Source organism: Pelodiscus sinensis, chromosome 2, assembly GCF_049634645.1.
Source record: "Pelodiscus sinensis isolate JC-2024 chromosome 2, ASM4963464v1, whole genome shotgun sequence".
NCBI classification, from domain to species: Eukaryota; Metazoa; Chordata; order Testudines; family Trionychidae; genus Pelodiscus; species Pelodiscus sinensis.
In genome coordinates this window covers 69,260,568-69,284,210 of record NC_134712.1, presented here as the reverse complement: position 1 = coordinate 69,284,210, position 23,643 = coordinate 69,260,568, and the positions used below count along the sequence as shown (strand labels likewise).

The window sequence follows — 23,643 nt, the reverse complement described above, 5'->3', positions numbered from 1 at the left end:
TGTAAGATTGATTCTTCTCTCTCCTGTTCTTTACAGTTGCTCAAGTAATGACTTAATTAATCTTGCACTCAGAATTTTATGTTCTGGTCATAGCATCAGTGCAGGGCAAGTTATGTAAAAACTACTTCTGAGCTAACATATAAGTTATTTTTCAGTAAGTCCATGGTACAGCTGTGTTATGCTAAAAAGATGCTCCATAAGATGACTGTCCATTTGCTGTGATGAATATGGAACTAAAATCCCCCTTTATATCTGCTTTAGTCCCTCAGGGTATGTCTACACTACCACCCTAGTTTGAACTAGGGTGGTAATGTAGGCAACCAGAGTTGCAAATGAAGCCCGGGATTTGAATTTCCCGGGCTTCATTTGCATCTTGCCGGGCGCCGCCATTTTTAAATGTCCGCTAATGCGGACTCCGTGCCGCGCAGCTACACGCGGCACGAACTAGGTAGTTTGGACTAGGCTTCCTAGTCCGAACTACTGTTACTCCCCAAACTACCTAGTCCGTGCCGCGTGTAGCCACGCGGCATGGAGTCCGCACTAGCGGACATTTAAAAATGGCGGCGCCTGGCGAGATGCAAATGAAGCCCGGGAAATTCAAATCCCGGGCTTCATTTGCAACTCTGGTTGCCTACATTACCACCCTAGTTCGAACTAGGGTGGTAGTGTAGACATACCCTCACTCCATAGATATTACACACACAGCAACTATTGGCTCAATACAGTATTTTTAGTTTGCTCACCCATCCCATTTTTTGCCCTTTTCACTTTTACTAAACTTTCTCACTTAGTTTGATTCCTTTTCAATGTGCTGAGTACAGGTTTTCAAATAACATGCTCTGTGTGTGTGTGTGTGTTTTCTGTGATATAGTACTCAGGGTGCTGCAGCAAACTCACTGGATCACTGTAAAGATTTGACATCTTATCCTCACCATAAATCCACTTAATAAAGCCACTTCTTTTGGGATAGAAAGGAAAAGAAGAAGTGAATAAATGATCAGAGAAGGCCCTGGGGTTGGCTGAACTGCATGGATGCTAATAAGGGGAAAGAGGAGCAAAGAGGACATAAAAGTCACTTTTGAGCTCTTTCAGACCTGAGTCCATGTCATGCAGTCCAATCACCTGCTCCAAGGCTGCTTTAACTTATGCAGGCTACTAGAGTCCCCAGATGGCCAAGTGGCAATGCACAGTGAAGCTTAGTTCATGCCTTTTCCATGGTCATGCCCTCAACTCTGGCACAAAGGAAGGGAATTACATAGGAGCTGATTAGTTGCCTCTGTGGTACTGAAGTATTCACCACTACTGGGGTAATCCTCCATAGGTGCCTGCACTAGGGGGTGCTACTGCATCCCCAAGCTCGAAGTCATTTCCATTCTATACAGAGTTTACATTTGGTTCAATGTCTCTCAGTGTCCACCCACACCCTCCCCATACAAGTTGTTCCAGCACCTCTGTGATCTTTAAGATAGCGTTATGGACAATATATCCTGGCAAAGCTGGACAAAGCAACCACAACTCAGGATCTGTCCCACAGTTACTGAAACCGGGGCTGGTATAAAAAAAATGTTTTAAAATATTTTGATCTCTATAGTTCTGGTTTCAGACACCATAGAATCAAGATCTCTAATAAACACTCAGTAAAAGTGTAAAAGAAGAGAAACATCCTCCACTCTGATAGAGTTGTAACCCCAAGACCCCAATAAATGGGATACTATGGCACTGTCTTCTATTGTGTATCACCCAAAACTATTACGGGAATTATCTTGGTAAGTTTCAATTACTTCCACATTGCTTGGATAAGGACCAAGACTACTTTTCTTCCAACTCGTCTTCCGTCATGCTATTCTTTTCATACCCTAATCTCTCTGGGGTTCTGAGAATATCCAATAAACTGAAAAGATACAAGATCAGGAATAAACTTTTGTTCTGTAATAATACCTTTCTCGCACTATGTACTTTGTCAACTCAGGTGATGGGTCACTAAGGCACCATACATAAATCACCTTCATTTCTGCCACCTCTATTCTGATTAGAACTACATAGGTTGCCTCATTTATTTCAAGGGGGCTAACATAGCACTGGATTGTCCCACAATTACTCATGTGACATGCTCCTTACTCCACAAGGATTTAAATGGGAGTAGTTCTGGAGTCAGGCATTACCTTCCATGACTAAAGATGGCAAAATGTAGCACATGGTTATGTGTACTATTTAGGGCAAGTATGGCCCTAAATTAGAGCTGTGGCTATGCTCTGTCCTTTCCTTCATTTACAAATCATTTACTCCTGCTGATGCCAGGAGTAAAAATATTTGTGAAGGACACTCTTGGATTTATTCCTACTCTTGATGTGTTGCAGTTTATACTCAGGCAGATGAAATCTCTCACTTATGCTATGTAGTTTGCTAAATTGGTAAAGTTCCTTTCTCCTTCCATTGTCTTTCTGAGTCCTTGTCATGTACTGTGGTCCTTTTAAAATTTCCTACCTCACTTTCTTAGGAACCAATTGTTCTTCTTTCCATTTTCCCTGATTTCTTTTAAACAGTGAGAGCTCTTTGAACTGTACCCCACAGCTTTCACTTCCTCTTGTGTTTATCTTAGATGCTTTTTTCATTTCTGCTTGTTTATTTTCAGACCTCCCTGTACTTTAGTATTATACACTTTCTCTCACAGCTCCGCTCCTTCTCTCAGCAGTAGATCAGTGTTCCTTCTTTTCATATCTCCATTCCAGCTGTAGAGTCTCCATATGGTATGCTCTAAAGAGAGCACTCATGGCCCATAAACCTGCACCAAAACTATTAGCTATATATTTATATTCTTAATCTGCCATGGTGAACCTGGCCCATGACATGGAGCCAGTATTATTTCAGACACACCTGCCTTTGAAATTCACTTGTTCCACCTCTGGTGTATTCTGATTCCTTGACCTTGATTTTCAGAACTTGTAATACAATCTAACTATGCCATTGTGTTCAGTAAGGCTCAGGAGAACTGGGTGTTGCCCACCTTATCCAAGCGGTGTAAAATTGCATCATCCCATGAAATATCAGGGGATGATTGTGCCTCAGAGATCTCCTTATTCCTCAAGAGCTATTGAACTTCCTTGAAACAGAATGACTCCATGAGCACCCCTTGTGGTGGGGCACCTCTGCACGGCCTTACTTCAAGCTGTGGCCGAAAGGCCTGGTTTAGTCCCAGTTAAGTCCTGATTAGATATGACACAGGAAGCAATTCCTTCACATGGCTCAGCCAGTGTTCCCCAGCCCCATGCTGGAGGGATTATCTCCAGAGACGGATAGGTTGGTTCAGTTTCTGTGCATCCAGTCCTTTGCCTACTTGATGAGAATGGATAACAAGGGTTTTTTCTTTGTGGGGTGGTTATTTGTCCCCTGGAAGCCAGGCAGAGAATGCCAAAGCCATTCTAGAGAGGCCATCACATAGCAATTACAAGGTACAGGTTTCAAATTTCAGTCACTACTAAGCTGACGTGGGTTTGAACCCAGCAGTCTATAGGGGAAGAGATGCAGTGCAGTACCAGTCTCCTGAGACATCCATTACTCCCATGCCTTACATTTCATGCCTCTATTCTGGGGCAGGAGGACAAAAAGGGCAGCTGCCCAGGGGCCTAGTGATTTAAAAAGTTGTAGAACTCCCAGTCTCTATCACAGCAGTAGCCCCAGCCGGAGCCGCAAGTCCTTTAAATCACCACTGGAGCCCTGGACAGCGTGGGCCAGGCAGCACTGAAGGGCTGCTTGCAGGAGTCTACCTCCAAGCCCTGCCTCTTCTGCCTGAGGCCTTACTCCTTCAGGGGGGCCCAGAGATACCCCCACCTTGCCTAGGGGCCTGACAATACTGTTGGCAGCCCTGCCTCTACTATAAACCTTTTTATTGTTTTCTTCTACCTGTAACAGCTCACAAACTTCTACTGCTTTCTGTCTCTCTTTGCTAGAAGGGTTTGACATTTGTTATTATTTAATTGACATGTCTTTAGTTTTCACCTCAGTAGTGCCTGCATTAGTCCAAGAGTGGAAGCGGTAGCATTTCAACAAAATACCGTTCAGATATTATTTGCAGCTAAACCATGAGCAGGGACTATTGGAGATATCAGAGGAAAACCTGATCTCATGCAGCTGGAGCCCAAACAGGGTTTAGAGAAGTTTGAACACACATTTGTACTTTTTGATGCTTATTTGTTTCAAACCAGGGCTTTGAATCCTCTTGAGGTATTATAGTGCCCTGAAAATGCCAAAAGGTGCTCTAAGTGGCTGAATATTTGGTTCTGGGTCTCACTGCAAAACAGAACTTAGTGCTGGGGAAAAACAATTCCATAGCAATAAGCATGGATCAAAAACTTCTGCACTTGATAGAAATAGTGGGAAAATCTGCAGCAGTGAATTGATTTTCCACAGTTTGCAGAGAGCTAGTAACTGACAAGAAGAGTCACAAAATGAAGTAACCAGCATTCAGAAGACAAGACTTATACTGTGAACTCAGTCTTGTCTGGGAAGCATTTATTGAACATTTAAAAACCCTCTCCGGAGAAATATAAGAACGTGACTATATGCATATGTTATCACTATCTTCTGGTTCATGTTAAGTTAAGCATATTGTGGAAATATGTGACTTGTCAATGGCAAAAAATACCTTCTTTCTCTCCTTCCTTCCCAGTTTGACAAATTATATCTTGAGAACATGAATTATGAATTATGTACTTGATTTTGTAAGTCTTCCTAATATTCTATAGCAGCAATTGTTATAGATTGTATCAACAGAAAAAAGATAACATTGTGATAGTTTGCCTCATTTTATGCACACTTTATGACATAACATTTGGGCAGCATTTTTAGAGTCAAAAGATTACATGATTCTGGGATGAGCTGTTACCCTGGTAAAGAAGTAATTGGAACGACACTGATTTATACATGCTGGGGATATGGTCCACTGCATTTATTTATTTTAAAATACAATAAACATGTTTCTACAAACATAGGATATATAGATGTGCATGTACAGCATATACACTCCCCTAGAATCCACATCAGCATCAATAGAAGTACTGTGCATGAGTCTAGGTTGTCTTATTATTAAACAAAACTTTCAAGCTTGCATGTGGCTTAGCTATATATTCTGAGCCAAAATCTCAGCTGGAGAGAAGGGATGAAGCCCCATGGATTTCTGCTGAGTTTTGCCTATTTACCCCAGTAGAAAGGACTGTCTGGGGTATGTTATATCTGAGAACCACCAAGGCCTGAGTTTCTCTAGAATTCACAACCATTTGATGGAGCACAAAATGCAGATAAGCGAAGAAAAGGGCAAAGAACAAAGGAGAATGAAAGCAAAGACCTAATCACCTACTCTGGGTTATTCTGAAATGTATATATTATTAATTGATGGGAAACTAGTTGAGCTCTTATAATAGTTCTATAATTAAATGGTTATGAATTTATTTATTATGATTACAGGCAGTCCCCGGGTTACGTACAAGATAGGGACTGTAGGTTTGTTCTTAAGTTGAATTTGTATGTAAGTCGGAACTGGTACATATTGTAGGGGAAACTCTAGCCAAACATTTCTCCAGGGCTCAGTTTTATTCTCCCACACCTCACTTCCCTCAGTCCTTTATTCTCAAGATGAGGTGTCTGCTGAGAAAAGCCGCTCCGAGTTTCCCTGGTCTGCTGGGAGGGGCGCTAGCTTCACATCTCCCTGGTCTGCTGGGGGGAAGCAGCTAGTGCGGGGTTGCCTCACCCCGTTTGTAAGTAGGGATCCGATGTAAGTCGGATCCATGTAGCCCGGGGACTGCCTGTATTTATATTGCAGATGCATCCAAAAGCTCCTACCAGGACTCCATTATGCTACAAAGCTGCACAAACACCGACAACTGAGGTCAATGAGTGGACCACAGTTACCATTGCATGTCCTGAAATGTAAAGGAATGTTGTAATGTAAAGGAGAGCATAGGCAATGGCTGCGTCTAGACTGGCATGATTTTGTGGAAATACTTTTAACAGAAAAGCTTTTCTATTAAAAGTATTTCTGCAAAAGAGCGCCTAGATTGGCACGGATGCTTTTGCGCAAAGAGTGCTTTTGCGCAAAAGCATCCATGCCCAGTATAGACACGTTTTTGCGCAAGAAAGCTCCAATGGCCATTTTAGCCATCGGGCTTTCTTGCGCAAAAAATTAAGGTGCCTGTCTACACTGGCCCTCTTGCGCAAGTATTCTTGCGCAAGAGAGCTTATCCCTGAGCAGGGAGTGTCAAAGTATTTGCGCAAGAAGCACTGAATTCTTACATTAGAATGTCAGTTCTCTTGCGCAAATTCAAGTGGCCAGTGTAGACAGCTGGCAAGTTTTTGCGCAAAAACGGTCGCTTTTGCGCAAAATCTTGCCAGTCTAGACCCATCCATTAATGGGTATAATAGACCAGGCCTGGCTAAGACTCCTCTGGTGTAGCTGCAGATGCCAGTTGCAAGGTTTGCATGGGAAGTTTTTGCTTACTATTATGCCCCATGCAAGTTCTGGGGAAGCTAAGGAGGTGGAATGTGCTACTCAAGCTTCCTAGGTTCTTTTGTATTAAAAATATGTTATAACAGTCTGGGACTGCTCAAGATTGTGTACTACTTAATGCTCAAAGTTATTTTTAAGTAAATATGGCCATTGAAGTACTAAGGCTGAGAATCTGGCTGGCATCTATAGGGAATGGAGTCATAGTCCTTTTCAGCCACTTTGGTGCCCTTCCAGTCTTTGCCTGCTCCACAGCCCCCAGCATAATATAGAAAGCCTTGGGCTTTGTCTACACTGCAGAGTTTTTGCGCAAGCAGCCTTTTGCGGAAGAGATCTTCCGCAAAACTTCTTGTGCAAAAGCGTGGCCAGACCTCAAAGCACATCACAAGAGCAATGTGCTTTTGTGCAAGAGAGCATCCAGATTGCATGGACACTCTTGTGCAAGAAAGCTCTGGTGGCCATTCACAGAATGCCCATCAGAGCACCTGTGTTTTTGCCAATAGGGGTTTCTTGCACAAAAACCCTTCCAGAGCGTCCACACATGCCTTTTTGTGCAAGAGCTGTAGTGCAAGCTGTAGTGCCCTTATGGGGAGAGGAATAACTCTACCGGAAAAAGCCCTGTGTTCTGCCAATTTGCTTGTGCAAAAATGCACTTGAAGTGTGGAGCTAAACCTTGTAGTGTAGCTGTAGCCTTAGAGTGTGTGTCTAAGTTGGGAGTTTGTCCCTGGATGCCTATGGCCTGCTGTGCTGCCCAGAAATTGCACATCACTGTGTGCAGTGGTTCTACCCTAATACACCCCTCCAATCTCCAACCTAGCCCTGGCACATCCAGCTGTTTTGTCTGCCTCAGTTCTTGCACTGGGGGAAACCTCTTGGGGATTTTAAAGACATAGACTCATAGAAATGTAGGGCTGGAAGCGGCCTCAAGAAGTCTTCGAGTCCAGCCCCTCTGTGTTAAGGCAGGGCCAAGTAACCGAGGACCATCCCTGACTGCTGTTTCTCTAACCTGTTCTTAAAACCATCCAATGATGGGGATTCCACAGCTTCCCTTGGAAGCCTATTTCAGAGCTAAACCAGAGCAAGAAAGTTTTTCTTTATATCTAACCTGAATCTCTCTTCTTTCTGATTAAGCTCATTACTTCCTGCCATGTCTTTGGAGGACAAGGAAAACAACTGCCCACAGTTCTCCCTTCTAACATCCTTTAATACATTTGAACTTTATCAGTCCCTCCCCCCCACCCTTCTTTTCTCAAGACTGAACATACCCAGTTTTTTTAATGGTTCCTCATAGGTCAGGTATTTCAACCCTTTTATCATTTTTGTTGCTCTCCTCTTGACTCCCTCCAATTTGTCCACATCTTTCCTAAGGTGTTGCAGCCAGAGTTGAACACAGCACTCCAGCTGAGGCCTCACCAGTGCTAACCAGACCAGTTTATGTACCCCCTATGTCTTACATATGTAACTGTTCTGCAAGGTACATCAAGCAGCAACCACTGTTGGGTTCAATATCTAGGGGCTCCTCTCTATCAATTGAATACAGAGCCATTTCAAGCTCTCACCCAGGAACCTGAGAAAATTACATACCACTCTGGGCCCCTTTGAGAGACAATGTGTCTCTGCTCGCAAGCACAGTGTCTGAGTTCAGAAAAGAAACTTTTAATGAAAAGAGAGAAACCACCTGACATTAATTAGGATTAATGAGCAGGATTCATAAACATAAAACTGGGAGCAGCACATTCATCTTACCATGTGAGAGGCAGTGCCTTGTGCCTCCTGTTCTTGAGTTCTATAACCAGAGTTCCTTTGCCGCCCTCTGCTCCCTTACTACACTATACTCACAGTGGTTGCTCTTGATCAGTGAGAAGTGGCTGCTCCTGTCAGCTGCCTGCTTGATGCTTTAACTGGCTGCCACCTGTCTCTCTGCTATGACCTCCTCAGGTCAGTCTCTTAGGGCATGTCTACACAGAAGGCCAAAAGTCAAATTAAGCCATGCCACTTGAGCTACGTCAATTGCGTAGATTAAGTTGAAAAAGCTTAATTCGGCTTTTGGCGCTGTCTACTCAGCAGGAAGTCCAAGGAAGAACATTCTTCCTTTGACTTCCCTTACTCCTCGTAAAATGAGGGTTGCAGGAGTTGGAGTAAGAAGTCCTCCAGCTCAACATTATTTTGAAATAAAGGCTTGTAGTGTTATTCAGTTATTCCGAAATAACACTGCCGTGTAGACATATTATAAGCGAATTTTAGCTCTTAGCAGGTTGGGGAGCAAAAACACTGTCCCACTATAACGGATTTCAGCTCTGACTGAGCATTTAAAATACTAAAGAGGCTCCTAATGTAGCCTGTTTAGTTCTTTCTTTGAAGAATGGGAAGAACACACATTAAACCAGACAGGGGATATTTAGAGACAGTTCACACATCCTGGATGGGATATTCTCTCTGCCTCTCTTACTTTCACAGGGATCTGGAGTTCAAGAACTTGGCTTAAGAAGGTCCTTTCAATTGCGGGTGAACCCCTCATTCGGAACAGGTTAAGCACAGTTCTGCTCCTCTTTAGCTATACAGAAACAACTATATTGATGACAACAATTTCACTACCCCATGCGTTCAGTCCTAAAGTGATTTATAACCCGGCACCAGCCACAGTTGATCACTTCGAACAACAATGCTCTGTCTGCTGGATAGCTAAGCAGAATAGGTGTATTCATGTAAATACAGTCTGCTCCTGATGTCTCTCCCTCTTCCAGCTAGCTACCTAGGGAGAATTTATTCAGATCCATATGTCTAGGGCCCTACCAAAATCATGGTTCACTTTGGTCAATTTCACAGCCATATTATCTTAAAAGTGGTCAATTTCAGAATTTCAGCAGTTTACACCTGGAATTTCAGGGTGTTGTACTTGGGAGGTGGGGATCCTGATCCAGAAGTGAGCTGTTTTATTTCTCTTAAGAAAAAATATTTAAATCCTTGCACACATATGATGAAGCTAATGTCAAAGGATGAACAACCTACATTATGGAACGATTTCCTCTTGTTCTTCCATAAAAATAGCTAAAGCTTAGCCAAATGTGAACAAACAACTGTAACAGCTTGGTACTTGTTTGATAAGGTGTGGGCTACTTCATTAGCTATAATAAAGGCGTAACACACAGAACTTTGGGGTGTCCTGTTTTAGCTTATATTATGAAGATATACAGGTACCATCTCCTCCCTACAGAAGCTTGACAAATTATTAATCATATCTTGATCTGGTGGCTGTAGACTTGCAATAGTGGTGGGAAGAGAGACTATATCAAAATAAAATAATATATCATTTGTGACAGTTATGATTAGTCACCCATGAGCTTAACTATGCATTACAATAATACAATAGGAACCCAGTGCAGATAGGCAGGGTCATTTACTCAGTAATTCACTGTTGTCATTCACTGCACCTTGCCAGCCAGACATTGCCACATCACCATTCCAAAGAAGGACAGAAGAGAACATGGGAAAGTGCTCTGTATTAAGAAACACGACATTATTTCCAAACCTGCTAAACTGGCATTATGTTCCCTACATTATTATATTTGGCTAGTGTCTAGGGATGGAATAAGCAGGAACCTATAATTTTAAACCCTGTAGAATACCAAGGCTTTTTAGTATTAAAAACCTTTTAAAAGTTTTGTTCCATTTTGGAAAGTGTGAGGCAAAGAGAGCATTATTTTCCTTTGAGAACTCTTTTTGGGTCAAAGACATACACGAAGTCAAAACTTTCCATAATTTCTGGGAAAACCCAGCCTTCCTCTGTTTCCACTTCCTTTGATTTCCTACTGGGGCAAAATTTTTCTCAGTGCAGGTGGTCTCCCTTAACATCAGGCATTAATAGAACTTAGGCTGTGCACACAGCCCTGTGCAGGACCAAAGATGAATTTTACCTGTCACGCTTGAATGATAAGGCAGCATTGGAAGGTTGGCAATATCAGTCACAGGAAGAGACATCAGAACTTGGCCAAAATAAACAGATTCAGTGATAGCCATTGGAAATCAGGGGGTGCACTCGAAAGAAATTTGCTCCACTTTGCTCTATCTTGCCTCCCATGGAGCTCAGTTGCCATTGTCTTAAATGGGAGCAGAGTTGGGTCAATGCTGTGTGCTGTTGAAAATCCCATCCTTAATTATTTACTTGGATTCTGCAAGTAGTCGCTTCTTTTAACTGGTACTGAACAGAGGTAAGTAGAGGTGGCAGATTAGGGCCCGTTTAATGTCATAAGAAGAACAATTTCAATATTGCTTGTTAGATGATATATTTTGATAAACATTTGGCTTCAAAGACATGAAGGGCACGAGAAATCTGATGGGCATTATTAGTAACTAAGGGAATTGTTGGCGCTCGTTGCCATGTAACAGATGTGTGCTGGAAGTGGCACAGCATGATGCCAGGCAGGAGATCTGAGTTTTGGATCTCTTTGACATCAATACCAGGCAAGCAGGCCCTTGGAGAACTGTTCAGGTTGTACATTCAGCCATGACCGGAGAAGGCATCGGTGCTCATCATGGACCTTTACTGATTCTTCTGACTGACTCAAGGAACAGCAATGACAGGCTCTATAGGGAGCTAGGTAGAGACTTCTTATGTTTGTCAGTTGTCAAAAGGTGGAAGGTGTCTTAGAGCTCCACAAGGACTCAGAGGATCCTGCTCTTCACACAATGCAGTGGAACTCCTTGCCAGAGGATGTTGTGAAGGCCAAGACTATAACAGGGTTTAAAAAGGAATTCACGGAGGATAGGCCCATCAATGTCTATTAGCCAGGATGGGCAAGGATCATCTCCCTAGCCTCTGTGTTTCAGAAGGTGGGAATGGATGACAGTGGATAGATCACTTGATAATGATCTGTTCTCTTCATTCCCTCTGGGGCACCTGGCATTGACCACTGTCGTAAAAGAGGATCCTGGGCTAGGTGGACCTTTGTTCTTATGTTTGGACCAAGTATGGCTATTCTTACGTTTTATATTCTCCTGGAGGAGTAATAAAGGTTAACAGAAAGCAGATATATGTTGTTCTTGATGGGTAAGAAATCAATGTGACATTACCCATTTAAACAATGGTGAAGGTATTCCTTTACTGGACAAAATGAATTCCATCTACTATTGATGTGGTTTACCTATTATTGATTGACTCATGCTGTTCCGTGTTTGTGGTGATATCCCGACAGAAGGGACCTATATTCATAACTATTCTTTTCTATGAACTTTTAAGCACAAATGGCAATACCTGAGATGAATCTCCATGCCTAAAATCAGACTCGTAAATTCATGTTTGTCCCGTAAGGACTTGCCTACACAGGGTGTTACACCAGTGGGGTGTAAATTTTAGCATGCACCAGCATGTGATAAATATCCTGTGTGGATTCTACTGGTGTGTGCTAAAGTTTCCTAGTGCATGCTGATGTAATACTGTTTGAAATGAGAAGCTGGGAGTATAAATATTTCAAAGGGTCTGGGCCTTTATTTCCTGAAATCAGCTGGCGCCGCATGTGCTCAGCACCTCTGAAGATGAGGCCACCAATTTAGTTGTCCAAATATTGATTTAAGAAACTAAATTTAAACATCAGTTACCTAATGTTGGCCAAATTACATTGATTGGACATAGTGCTCCTTTTTGTTGAGACTTGGTAAATTAACAATATGATAGTAATTGAATATGAACTGACTTCTTTGGCACATGTTTAGTTTATATGATTTATTTCTATTGGAATGATTAATGAAATGTGGAGGATGTTTTTCTTCTTTTTTAAATTTAATGAAGTTGAAAAAGTATACTCTTTGTTATCTGAAAACCCAAATTAAGCTGCTAATTAGCTCCCTCAACATTTGGATATGTGTACATTGAGAGCTATTTTATTGAAAAATACCGAGGTTTTTGTCTGAGATTTTGTTGAATTTTGAAAACTGCACAGAAGAGAGGCTATTTTCCCTAGTCCCCTTCTGTATTGTTAAGTTTTAATAAAGATTTAAAATGAGTATTGTTGAGTTATTCCTCCCTTCTTTACTAGGAACATACTTTAGATCAGTCCCTCAACAGTGACTACTCAGGTTCTCCATGAAAGTAAGGTAAGTCAGATGAAGTCTCCCTCCCAAGGAAGGACACTGAGAGGTAAGTCCATTCTTGGCTCACCCCACTCTGTGTATGTCTTGGTAATACAGTATAGCCAGGTCTATACTAGATCAAAATGGTCAGCTTAAGGTACACAACTCCAGCTATGTAAAATGTGTAGCTGGAGTCAGCTTACCTTAAGCTGAGCCATGGTGGCATCCTTACTCCTTGCAGAAAGAGTATCGGTTGCTGGGAGGAGGTGCCCTCGGTGTTCGATTTACGGGTCTATACTAGACCCGCTAAATTGAATGCTAGAAAATTGACTGCGTAAGTATAGACGTGCTCTATATGAAAACTTCAAAAACATGGTCAGAGGAATTATTGGGGTGGTCCAAGAGGGAAGAGCTAGGTGCAACGGTACAAAAACGTCCTAACTGTGAGGTCTGGTTTTAAGACATTTACTCTTATTAACTTGACTCTGGAGAGAGAGATTAAACAAAACCCACTATGTGCCATTTTATACCTTGAAACATACACCTTATAAAGAAATAAAATCCTCTAGGAAATCAAACTGGGGAACAATGATCATTTTATAATTTCAATGAAAAACAATCATAAGGTTAACAACTACTGTACTGAGAACCTTAGAAACCTTCTCAACCCACATCCTGTTCCAAATACTGTGCAAGAAGAAACTTGGAATACACCAAAACTATGAGCTTTTAAGAGGTCCCCAGTGTAGCAGTATTAATAGGCTTTTGGTTGTAGTACTTCTGGTTAATTTGTTCTGGACTTCATTAAAGTCCTTTAAAACACAAGCTGTTTTAATCTCCATGTACAGACACCCAAGCTTTCACCAGACTGTTCTTTAAAGACTAGGAAAAGGTGGGGGGAAAAAGACAAGGAATTTATTACCAGAACTACGCATGACATTCTGTTGTAACCTATACTTGTTTGCTTTTGTCTCCTCTTAAAAATTGCTATAGATTTCATTGTAGGGTATCTCTACATAGCAAAGTTATCTCGGAATAATGACTGCTATGCCGAAATAACTTTGTGAGCATCTACATAGCCAAACCTCTATTTAAAAATAATTTCAAAATAGCGGACATCTTATTTTGAGTTCTGTAAACCCTATTCTATGAGGAATAGCATCTATTCCTAAATAGCTATTTTGGAATAGGGGCTGTGTAGACAGGGAATAGGGGGCCTCCAGCCCTTCCCAGGGTGCCCTGCTAGCGGCTCTGTCCACACAGAGGAAAATTCAATCTCCCCTCCTCCCCTGGAACCCTTAAAACTGCAGACTCTGCAGACAGGGTTTGTGGCTCACAATAGGCCTGACAGCCCTGAGCCACCCTGCAGCTGCCCCTGACATCATTTAGTCTTAGGATGAGTCATTGTGATGATGCCAGCCAGCTCTCCACTGCGCCCTGGGAGTATTCAGACAGTTCCAAGGAGCCTGCCAGAGGCTGCAAATGACATGCACCTTCCTGATCTGGTACGGAGGTCCTGGACCTTATTGAAGTTTGGGGGGACAAGACTAACCTCTAGGATCTCCGCACCAAACGTAGGAACGTGGATGTCTATGGCCGCATGGCAGACAGCCTGGGGAACAAAGGCCACATCTACACCCAAGAACAGGCGCGGTTGAAGGTCAAGGAGCTCTGCCAGGCTTATGCCAGGGCCAAGGAGGACAGTTCCAGATCCAGGGCAGAGCCCCACACCTGCTCTTATTTTAATGAGCTAGACTGCATCCTGGGGGGCAGGGCAGTCCCTTCCCCTCCACAGTTATAGATTCTGGGCTGGAGACGCAAGTTGTCATCCTCACTGGGGGAACAGACAAAAGCAATGAGGAGGCCTAGGACCTGGATGAGGCCAGTCTGAGCACAGAGGTGACTCAGGAGCCCCAGGCCTCCCTGTGAACATCTCCCAGACATTGTTCAAGGCTGGGGAAGGAACATCATGTGAGTGCCATCTCTTTCCTTTCATGCAGGGGGTGGGAGGAGCTAGGCGCTCCATGCTTGGCTCTTGCTGGCCACAGGTCACGCAGCAACCTGTGCATGTGGGAGCATGTGCTGTGCCACTTTTGGGCATGGGCCACAGCAGGCTGCAACAGAAGACCCTAGGGCTATTGGCTGCAGAGTGTCTGGAGGGACCTGACATGCTCCTGACCCCAGGATGGGACCCTCTCCACAAGCCACCTCTAGAAGGAGGCCGAAGATATCCATACACACACACAGCACTCCCGCACATGGCAAAGGGGCATGCCCACAGTCTCAGGGCAGCCCCCACTCCTGGGGACATCAGGGACCACTGGCCATAGCACACATGGCATGGCGCCAAGCACATCAGTTGTGATGGCACCGAGAACTGTTGCTCTTGGTTTGCAGATGGGAGCTGGGCTTCAGGCACTGTGTCCCCTGAGATGACTGACCATCTGTCTTTATTCTCCACATATTCTCCACAGCCAGACCAACTGCAAGTGGAGACATCCGGGACATCCTCCCGCACCCGAGGCTTCCGCAGGCACACATGTCCAATGAACGAGTACCAGCGACAGCACCTGGCAGCACTGTGAGCCCTGCACAATACCATCCAATGCTAGGTGGAGGAGGACCTGCGACTACGGTGGGAGAGCTGGCAGGAGCTGTGCAATGATGAGCACACTCTTGTGCAGACCATGCTGCCTCCTACTGCTCCAGCCTTTGCTTCATCTCCTGCTATTGCTCCTCCTCCCACTCCCTCTCCCCCTCCCTCCCTCCCCCGTGGACACTGATCAAGTGTGACTACAGGGCTTTGGGAGTACGGGTGAAGGAGTTTGGAGCGCAGGTGGTATTCTCTTCTATCCTTCCTGTCAAAGGTAGGGGCCCGGGCAGAGAGAGGTGCATTCTGGAGGTGAATGCCTGGCTGCGACGATGGTGTCACCAGGAGGGATTCGGCTTCCTTGATCACGGGGTGCTCTTCCAGGAAGGACTGGTTGGCGGAGATGGAGTTCACCTTTCCAGGAGCGGGAAGGCCTTGTTTGGACACAGACTGGCTAACCTTGTGAGGAGGGCTTTAAACTAGGTTTGTCGGGGGCAGGTGAGCAAAGCCCACAGGTAAGTGCTGAATGTGCGGGACTGGGAGATGGGTTGGAAATAGGGGGGACTACGGCCTATAATGGCAAGGAGAAAGGAGGGTCAGGGCACAACAGGGAGGCAAGATCAAATCAGTATCTTAGATGCCTATATACAAATGCGAGAAGTATGGGTAATAAGCAGGAAGAACTGGAATTGCTAACCAATAAATACAACTATGATATCATTGGTATTACAGAAACCTGGTGGGATGGGACGCATGATTGGAATGTTGGTATGGAAGGGTACGGCTTGCTCAGGAAGGACAGACAGGGAAAAAAGGGAGGAGGGGTTGCCTTGTATATTAAAAATGTACACACTTGGACTGAAGTGGAGATGAATGTAGGAGATAGCTGTGTAGAGAGTCTCTGGGTTAAGCTAAAAGGGGTAAAAAACGAGGGTGATATCATGCTAGGAGTCTACTACAGGCCACCTAGCCAGGTGGAAGAGGTGGATGAGGCCTTTTTTAAACAATTAACAAAACTATCCAAAGCCCAAGATTTGGTGGTGATGGGGGACTTCAACTATCCAGACATATGTTGGGAAACTAACACAGCGGGGCACAGGCTATCCAATAAGTTTTTGGACTACATTGGAGACAACTTTCTGTTTCAGAAGGTTGAAAAAGCTACCAGAGGAGAAGCTGTTCTGGATTTGGTTTTAACAAATAGGGAGGAACTAGTTGAGAACTTGAAAGTGGAAGACAGTATAGGGGACAGTGATCACGAAATAATAGAGTTCATGATCTTAAGGAAAGGTAGAAGGGAGACCAGCACAATTGAGGTAATGGATTTCAGGAAGGCAGATTTTGATAAGCTCAGAGAACTTGTAGGTAAGGTCCCATGGGAAGCAAGACTGAAGGGAAAAACAACTGAGGAGAGTTGGAAGTATTTCAAAGGGACGTTGTTAAGGGCCCAAAAGCAAACAATTCCGCTGTGTAGGAAAGATAGAAAATATGGCAAAAGACCAGCTTGGCTTAACAAGGAGATCTTGCACAATCTCAAAATAAAAAAGGAGTCATATAAAAAATGGAAACTAGGACAAATAACAAAGGATGAATATAGGCAAGCAACACGGGAATGCAGGGGCAAGATTAGAAAGGCAAAGGCACAAAATGAGATCAAACTAGCTACAGGCATAAAGGGAAACAAGAAGACCTTTTATAAATACATTAGAAGCAAGAGGAAGACCAAGGACAGGGTAGGCCCACTGCTTAGTGAGGAGGGAGAAGCAGTAACAGGAAACTTGGAAATGGCGGAGATGCTCAATGACTTCTTTGTTTCGGTCTTCACCGAGAAGTCTGGAGGTGTGCCTAACGTAGTGAATACAAGCAGAGAGAGGGTAAGTTTAGAAGATAGGATACACAAAGAACAAGTTAAAAATCACTTAGGAAAGTTAGATGTCAGCAAGTCACCAGGTCCTGATGAAATGCATCCCAGGATACTCAAGGAGCTGATAGAGGAGGTATCTGAGCCTTTAGCTATGATCTTTGAAAAATCGTGGCAGACAGGGGAGATTCCAGAAGACTGGAAAAGGGCAAATATTGTGCCCATCTATAAAAAGGGGAATAAGAACAACCCAGGAAACTATAGACCGGTCAGTTTAACGTCTGTCCCAGGGAAGATAATGGAGCAGGTAATTAAGGAAATCATATGCAAACACTTGGAAGGTAATAAAGTGATAGGGAATAGCCAGCATGGGTTTGTGAAGAACAAGTCATGCCAAACTAATCTGATAGCTTTCTTTGATAAGATAACGAGCCTTGTGGATAAGGGAGAAGCGGTGGATGTCATATACCTAGACTTTAGTAAGGCATTTGATACGGTCTCGCATGATATTCTTATTGATAAACTAGGCAAATATAACTTAGATAGGGCCACGATAAGGTGGGTGCATAATTGGCTGGATAACCGTAGTCAGAGAGTGGTTGTTAACGGTTCTAAATCCTGCTGGAAAGGGATAACAAGTGGAGTTCCTCAAGGGTCTGTTTTGGGACCCATACTGTTCAATATCTTCATCAATGATGTAGATATTGGGATAGAGAGTACGCTTATTAAGTTTGCAGATGATACCAAACTGGGTGGGGTTGCGACTTCTTTGGAGGATAGGGACATAATTCAGAATGACCTTAGCAAGTTAGAGAAATGGTCGGAGGTAAACAGGATGAGGTTTAATAGAGAGAAATGCAAAGTGCTCCACTTAGGAAGGAACAATCAGTTCCATACATACAAGATGGGAAGCGACTGTCTAGGAAGGAGCATGGCAGAAAGGGATCTAGGGGTCATAGTGGACCACAAGTTGAATATGAGTCAACAGTGTGATGCTGTTGCAAAAAAAGCAAATATGATTCTAGGTTGTATTAACAGGTGTGTTGTAAGCAAAACTCGTGAAGTCATTCTGCCGCTCTACTCTGCACTAGTTAGGCCTCAGCTGGAGTACTGTGTCCAGTTCTGGGCGCCACATTTCAAGAAAGATGTGGAGAAATTGGAAAGGGTACAGAGAAGAGCGACAAGAATGATTAAAGGTTTAGAGAACATGACCTATGAAGCCAGGCTTCATGAACTGGGCTTGTTTAGTTTGGAAAAAAGAAGATTAAGGGGGGACATGATAGCGGCTTTCAAATATCTAAAAGGGTGTCACAAGGAGGAAGGAGAAAATTTGTTCCTCTTGGTTTCTGAGGACAGGACAAGGAGTAATGGGCTTAAAGTGCAGCAGGGGAGGTTTAGATTGGACATTAGGAAAAAATTCCTAACTGTCAGGGTGGTCAAATATTGGAATAAATTGCCAAGGGAGGTGGTGGAATCTCCCTCTCTGGAGATATTTAAGAACAGGTTAGATAGACATCTGTCAGGGATGGTGTAGACGGAGCTTGATCCTGCCTTGAGGGCAGGGGGCTGGATTCGATGACCTCTCGAGGTCCCTTCCAGTCCTATGATTCTATGATTCTATGATTCTATGTAAGATCGTCAGTGTTCTTGCGGAAATACTGTGCTGCTCCCGTTCGGGCAAAAGCCCTCTTGCGCAAATCATTTGCGCAAGAGGGCCAGTGTAGACAGCACAGTACTGTTTTGCGCAAAAAAGCCCCGATGGCTAAAATGGCAATCGGGGCTTTTTTGCGCAAAACCACGTCTAGATTGGCATGGACGCTTTTCCGCAAAAAGTGCTTTTGCGGAAAAGCGTCCTTGCCAATCTAGACGTGCTTTTCTGAAAATGCTTTTAACAGAAAACTTTTCTGTTAAAAGCATTTCCGGAAAATCATGCCAGTGTAGACGTAGCCAAGCTGTTCCAGAAATACCATTTTTTTCTGTGTTTTAATCTGCTCTTTCTCAGTTGCTCTGTGACATCTAGCAACCAAGTATATATTTTTGTTTTGTTAATAAAATCACCTTTTTAAAGGCGATGATTTGATTCTTGTGTCCTGGAAGGTAACAGGAGGTCTCTGTGTGTGTCTGCCTAGCCTGAGAGATCAGCTATCAGAGACACAGTTTGTTTTCTGTGTTTTTTTGTTTCTTTTTTTTTCAAGCTCTCTTGTGGTAAAAGAGTTTGGGGTACCCCTTGGAAAGAAGTTCAAGTGTTTCTTCCTGTTTTTCAGGGTTTTTCTTAATTCACTTAGTGGTGGCAGCCTATCTCCCAAGGCCAGGGAATCTGTAACCTTGGGGAGGTTTTTTAAGCAGAAGCCTATAGAGGCAACGTATTTAAGGTCTCTTGCTGGCCCCCACCTTCTGCACTCGGAATCCCAGAGTGGGGAACAGCCCTCACACCTGCTCTTAAATATCACCACTGATGGAGATTTCACAACCTCCCTAGTCAATTTATTCTAATTTAATTCATGAATATAAGGGTGTGTAGACATCATGCGTGTTGGTGCTGCTTGAATATTAATATACAACAGAAAATTATTGCTCTTTACCAGAATCTCATGTATTTTAAATAAGGGCTTTTATGTGCCCAGGAAAGAAGCTTGGGTCCTGACCATCCCATCATTGTGCAATGAAAACTCTCATTGACATCCCAGCACTGCAGGACTGGGTGGGACACCATTGATAAATGGCAGAATATTCATTTTTTAAAATGGCTTTTCTCATGAGTGCCATCCCTTAGTTTCTAATCTATACTCCATTCAAGTCAATAGAAAAATATCCATAGATGTAAAGGGAAATTAGCTCAGGCCTTTAATGAGAGATCTTCATGCATGCTACTGTATATCTGATAATCTCCTCCCAGATGATAGAGCCCAGCACTTGGGGTTGTAAGTCTGATATTTTTGCACTTTGTACAAACCACCTTTGGCCTGTAGCAGATGGCACTTAACTGGCCTAAGGATTCTGCTCTCAGGAATACTAAGCATTTGCTGCCCCTGCTGCAGGCCACACGCTGTCTCTGCTCACCCCACTCTAAGAAAGGAGCCTGGTTGAATGGAAAAATGGTAGTTCAGGCCTCTGGGGGATGCCTCCAGAGAGCTCCCATGATCCTGTAGGCAGAGCCAGTGAGTTTTCGTTCAGTGCCTAGAAGGGACAAGAGCAGGTGGTGGTCAATCCGGGCCTAGCAGGCCACATAAATGCGGACTGCTTCTACTACAAACCAGTCCTTGGTCAGCCCAGGGCAGAAAAGGAAGGCTCTTACTACCATAATTCAAGGAACCTAGCAGGGGTATAACTTTGGCAACATTGGCTTTGGCTTTCCATGAAGTACGAGTGTTTATAGAATGGGCTTTGATGTCCCAGGTGGCTGTTTTGAGTTGACATAATTAATTTCATGTTAGCCCCAAAAGAGAAATGGACCAAGAGCCGATCTAACCAGAAGGCTAGATGGCAGAGGTAACAGACCATTATAGACCCAGGTCACAGGGGGATGTTAGAAAGGAAAAGCACCGGCAGTGCTGCATTCAGTCATGAGGGGGACCTTTGATAAGGAGTGAACGCTATTGAACAGACCCAAACAATGAAGCTGGTTGTATCATTTCTGTAATTATTTCTTTGGAGTTGGACTGTGTACCGTATGTGAGCTTCAGAAGAAAAAAAAATTTCTTTTTGAGCAACTCTGACATGTGGCGCTCATTTAGACAAAGAATTCAAGTATAGACACGGAGAGTTCTTTTTCATTTTTGTTATGATCTATACCGTTTTTTTTGTTGAGCAATTTCATGCTGGGAGCTTTGCTTTTTATTTGTCTGACTCAGCTTTTTTCCACAGTTAGACATCTTTTCCAGCATATGTTAAGAAAGGTGATATTTGGTTCAGAATGATGCGTAAGGAACACCAGATAAATGTATTCTACCCAGGAAAGAAAAAAATCATATTCTATTTTACTGAACTGGCCCACCCTATCAGATTTTAAGTGTGAAATTATTTTTCCTCTCTCCCATTTTCCTCACTTCTACCCTCCAATCTCTGGTTCCAGATCATTAAAAGAACACTTCATGCTTCACAGAAATCCAAAGCAGGGGGCTGGGAGAGGGAGCGCCAGGGAGGTCACTTACATAGTTCTATGGTATCCATAAAAAAGTGCACACAAAGGGAAACATTCTGCTTTATAATCCAATCATTTCTATAAAACCTTATTCAGAATGAATTGTGATTTTTTTTTTCTAAATGTAAGAAAACCTAAAGCAAATGCTTATAAGGCTGGTATGGTAGTACAGCTCATTTAGGGCTATACCAAAAATAACACAGAACAACTACATTGTGGAGTAATGACATCCAATTGAAACTGTGACTTTTGGCATTTCACTTAATCTCTTGTGCATACAGCTGATCTCAAAGTTTCTGGATTAAAAAAAAATACTTTTTAGGTTTTTGAGGACAGACATTGGGGTTCTAATTTTCATGTTTCTTCATTGTGTCCTTAAGTCTCTCTGATTTCATTTTAGGAACAAGTGCTGTATGCTGATCACTAATCACGAAAAAATGCAAAATTGTGTTTTGCAATGTCAAATGGAGGAAAACAGCTTTCCCACCTTTCAAAAACTCTCTACTAGTGTCCTTTGAATTCTAGCCTAATTTTTGTTGCTTTCTCGGGTGAAGACTAAGGGGGTTGTCTGAGTTTAAACTATTAAAAAAAAAGAAGAAGAAAGCAAAGAATTTGCAGTGCATAAACTGGTGAGTGTGTAGCCAGCTGCAGGCCTTATTCCCCAAGGAAGACTGAGCAGGTGGTTTGAATTCTACTGACAGGTGTTATCTACTTCCTGTGTCAAGGACAGAAGGCTTTCTACCTCTTGCACAAACACTGGAATAAAAATATTTCTTTTTAAGGAAACATTTCAAAGCCAAGTAGATTAGTTTCTGTCACAATCTGTATGCGAATTCCCACTGTAATGCTAGTTATGGCCTTAATTACACCACACTGAAAGTGCTAGCTCGGCTCCTCACATTGTGTCTGTGAAATAGCTAGATTTATTTTGGCTTCTCTGTGTTTGCTTGCTCAATATTGTAAGTTTTGGCATCTACAAGACAGCCTGAGTGGAAGCATATCTGAACTGGAGTTTGGAAAGCAGAGATATGTGAGATTTGCATTTTGTAGAATTGTTTTTGATTCTATTAAAGCAGGAGCACTTAACATCAGGAGAATAGGTGCTTTTTACTGCTTGAAAAGATGAAAAGGAGGACATGGCAAACTCCCAGTAGTATACAACTGGCTTTCAAAAAGCATGGACTGAAACATGAAGTTAATAATGTTCATTTGAATGGTGTTAACTGGACAGGAAAAGGTGACTAATGGCGTAACAATGCAAATGCTTACAGCTGAGCATCGTTTTTGCTACTGTTGTGAGTCTGACTGAAGTGAAGCGGACTTCTCCCAGGGTAAATATTACGGCCAAGATTCTGTGCTGCACTTCGCAGGAAAACAAAGATGGCAAAGGGTGTACCCACACTATAGTCTAGTGTTTCTCAAAGTGGTGCAGACCCACTCTGAGAAAGCTGCTACTGGGCTGCTCTAGTTTGTTTACTTACCGGCTCTGCAGCCATGGAGCCTTGCATGTTTCCTGCTGCTCCCCTTGGCTGCAAATTGCAAACCAGAGCCAATGGGAGCTGCGAGGCTTCGTGATTGAAGAGCCGGTAAGCAAACAAACTGGAGTGGCCTAGTAGCAGCTTTCTCAGAGTGGGCCTGAAGACCATTCTGAGAAACACTGCTATAGTCCCTACATGCCCACTTGAACCTAGCTAGCTCAGATCCTGGAGCAGTGAAGTTGTGGCAGCATTAGTGTGGGCTGTACAAGCCCACCCAGAAACCTGGCTGAATATGCAGGCAGCTAGCTTGCATGAAAGCCTACGCTTCTTCAGCTTTGCTGCTCTGGTATGCAAGCTGGCTAATTTAAAGCTAGCCCTGTTTGTATTACATATCCCAAATCTGGCTTTAAGCTCCAGAAGACACTGTGGCTGTGTCTACACTGGCAAGTTATTCCGGAAAATCAGCCGCTTTTCCGGAAAAACTTGCCAGCTGTCTACACTGGCCGCTTGAATCTCCGGAAAAGCACTGACGATCTAATGTAAAATCATACTGCTTTTCCGGAAAAACTATGCTGTTCCCGTTCGGGCAAAAGTCTTTTTCCGGAAAACTGTTCCGGAAAAGGGCCAGTGTAGACAGCACAGTAGTGTTTTCCGCAAAAAAGCCCCGATCGCGAAAATGACAATCTGGGCTTTTTTGCAGAAAAGCGCGTCTAGATTGGCCACGGACGCTTTTCCGGAAAAAGTGCTTTTCCGGAAAAGCGTCCTGCCAATCTAGACGCGCTTTTCCGGAAATACTTTTAACGGAAAACCTTTTCCGTTAAAAGCATTTCCGGAAAATCATGCCAATGTAGACGTAGCCTGTAGCTTTATTACAGTCTTGCATGACGGTCTGTGGACTCCTCCACAGTCCAGAATGGTTGGAAAGCAGAGAACTCTGCTCTTGCTTCGATTCATATCCCCATCAATGCTTCCATCTATGTCCGTATAATGGGGGAGGGGAAATATGGCTAT

At 43.3% G+C, this 23,643-nt stretch overlaps 1 protein-coding gene across 1 annotated transcript in view; it reads left to right on the top strand.

Moving 5' to 3' along the window:
* LOC142826872 (uncharacterized) overlaps positions 1–23,643 on the top strand; it is a 184,176-nt gene that overhangs the window by 147,635 nt on the left and 12,898 nt on the right. Inside the window, exon 4 of the mRNA XM_075919821.1 lies at positions 12,529–16,885. Within this exon, the coding sequence (XP_075775936.1) occupies positions 15,815–16,885 (1,071 nt within the window). The 5' untranslated portion in view covers positions 12,529–15,814. The remainder of the gene's footprint in view (positions 1–12,528; positions 16,886–23,643) is intronic.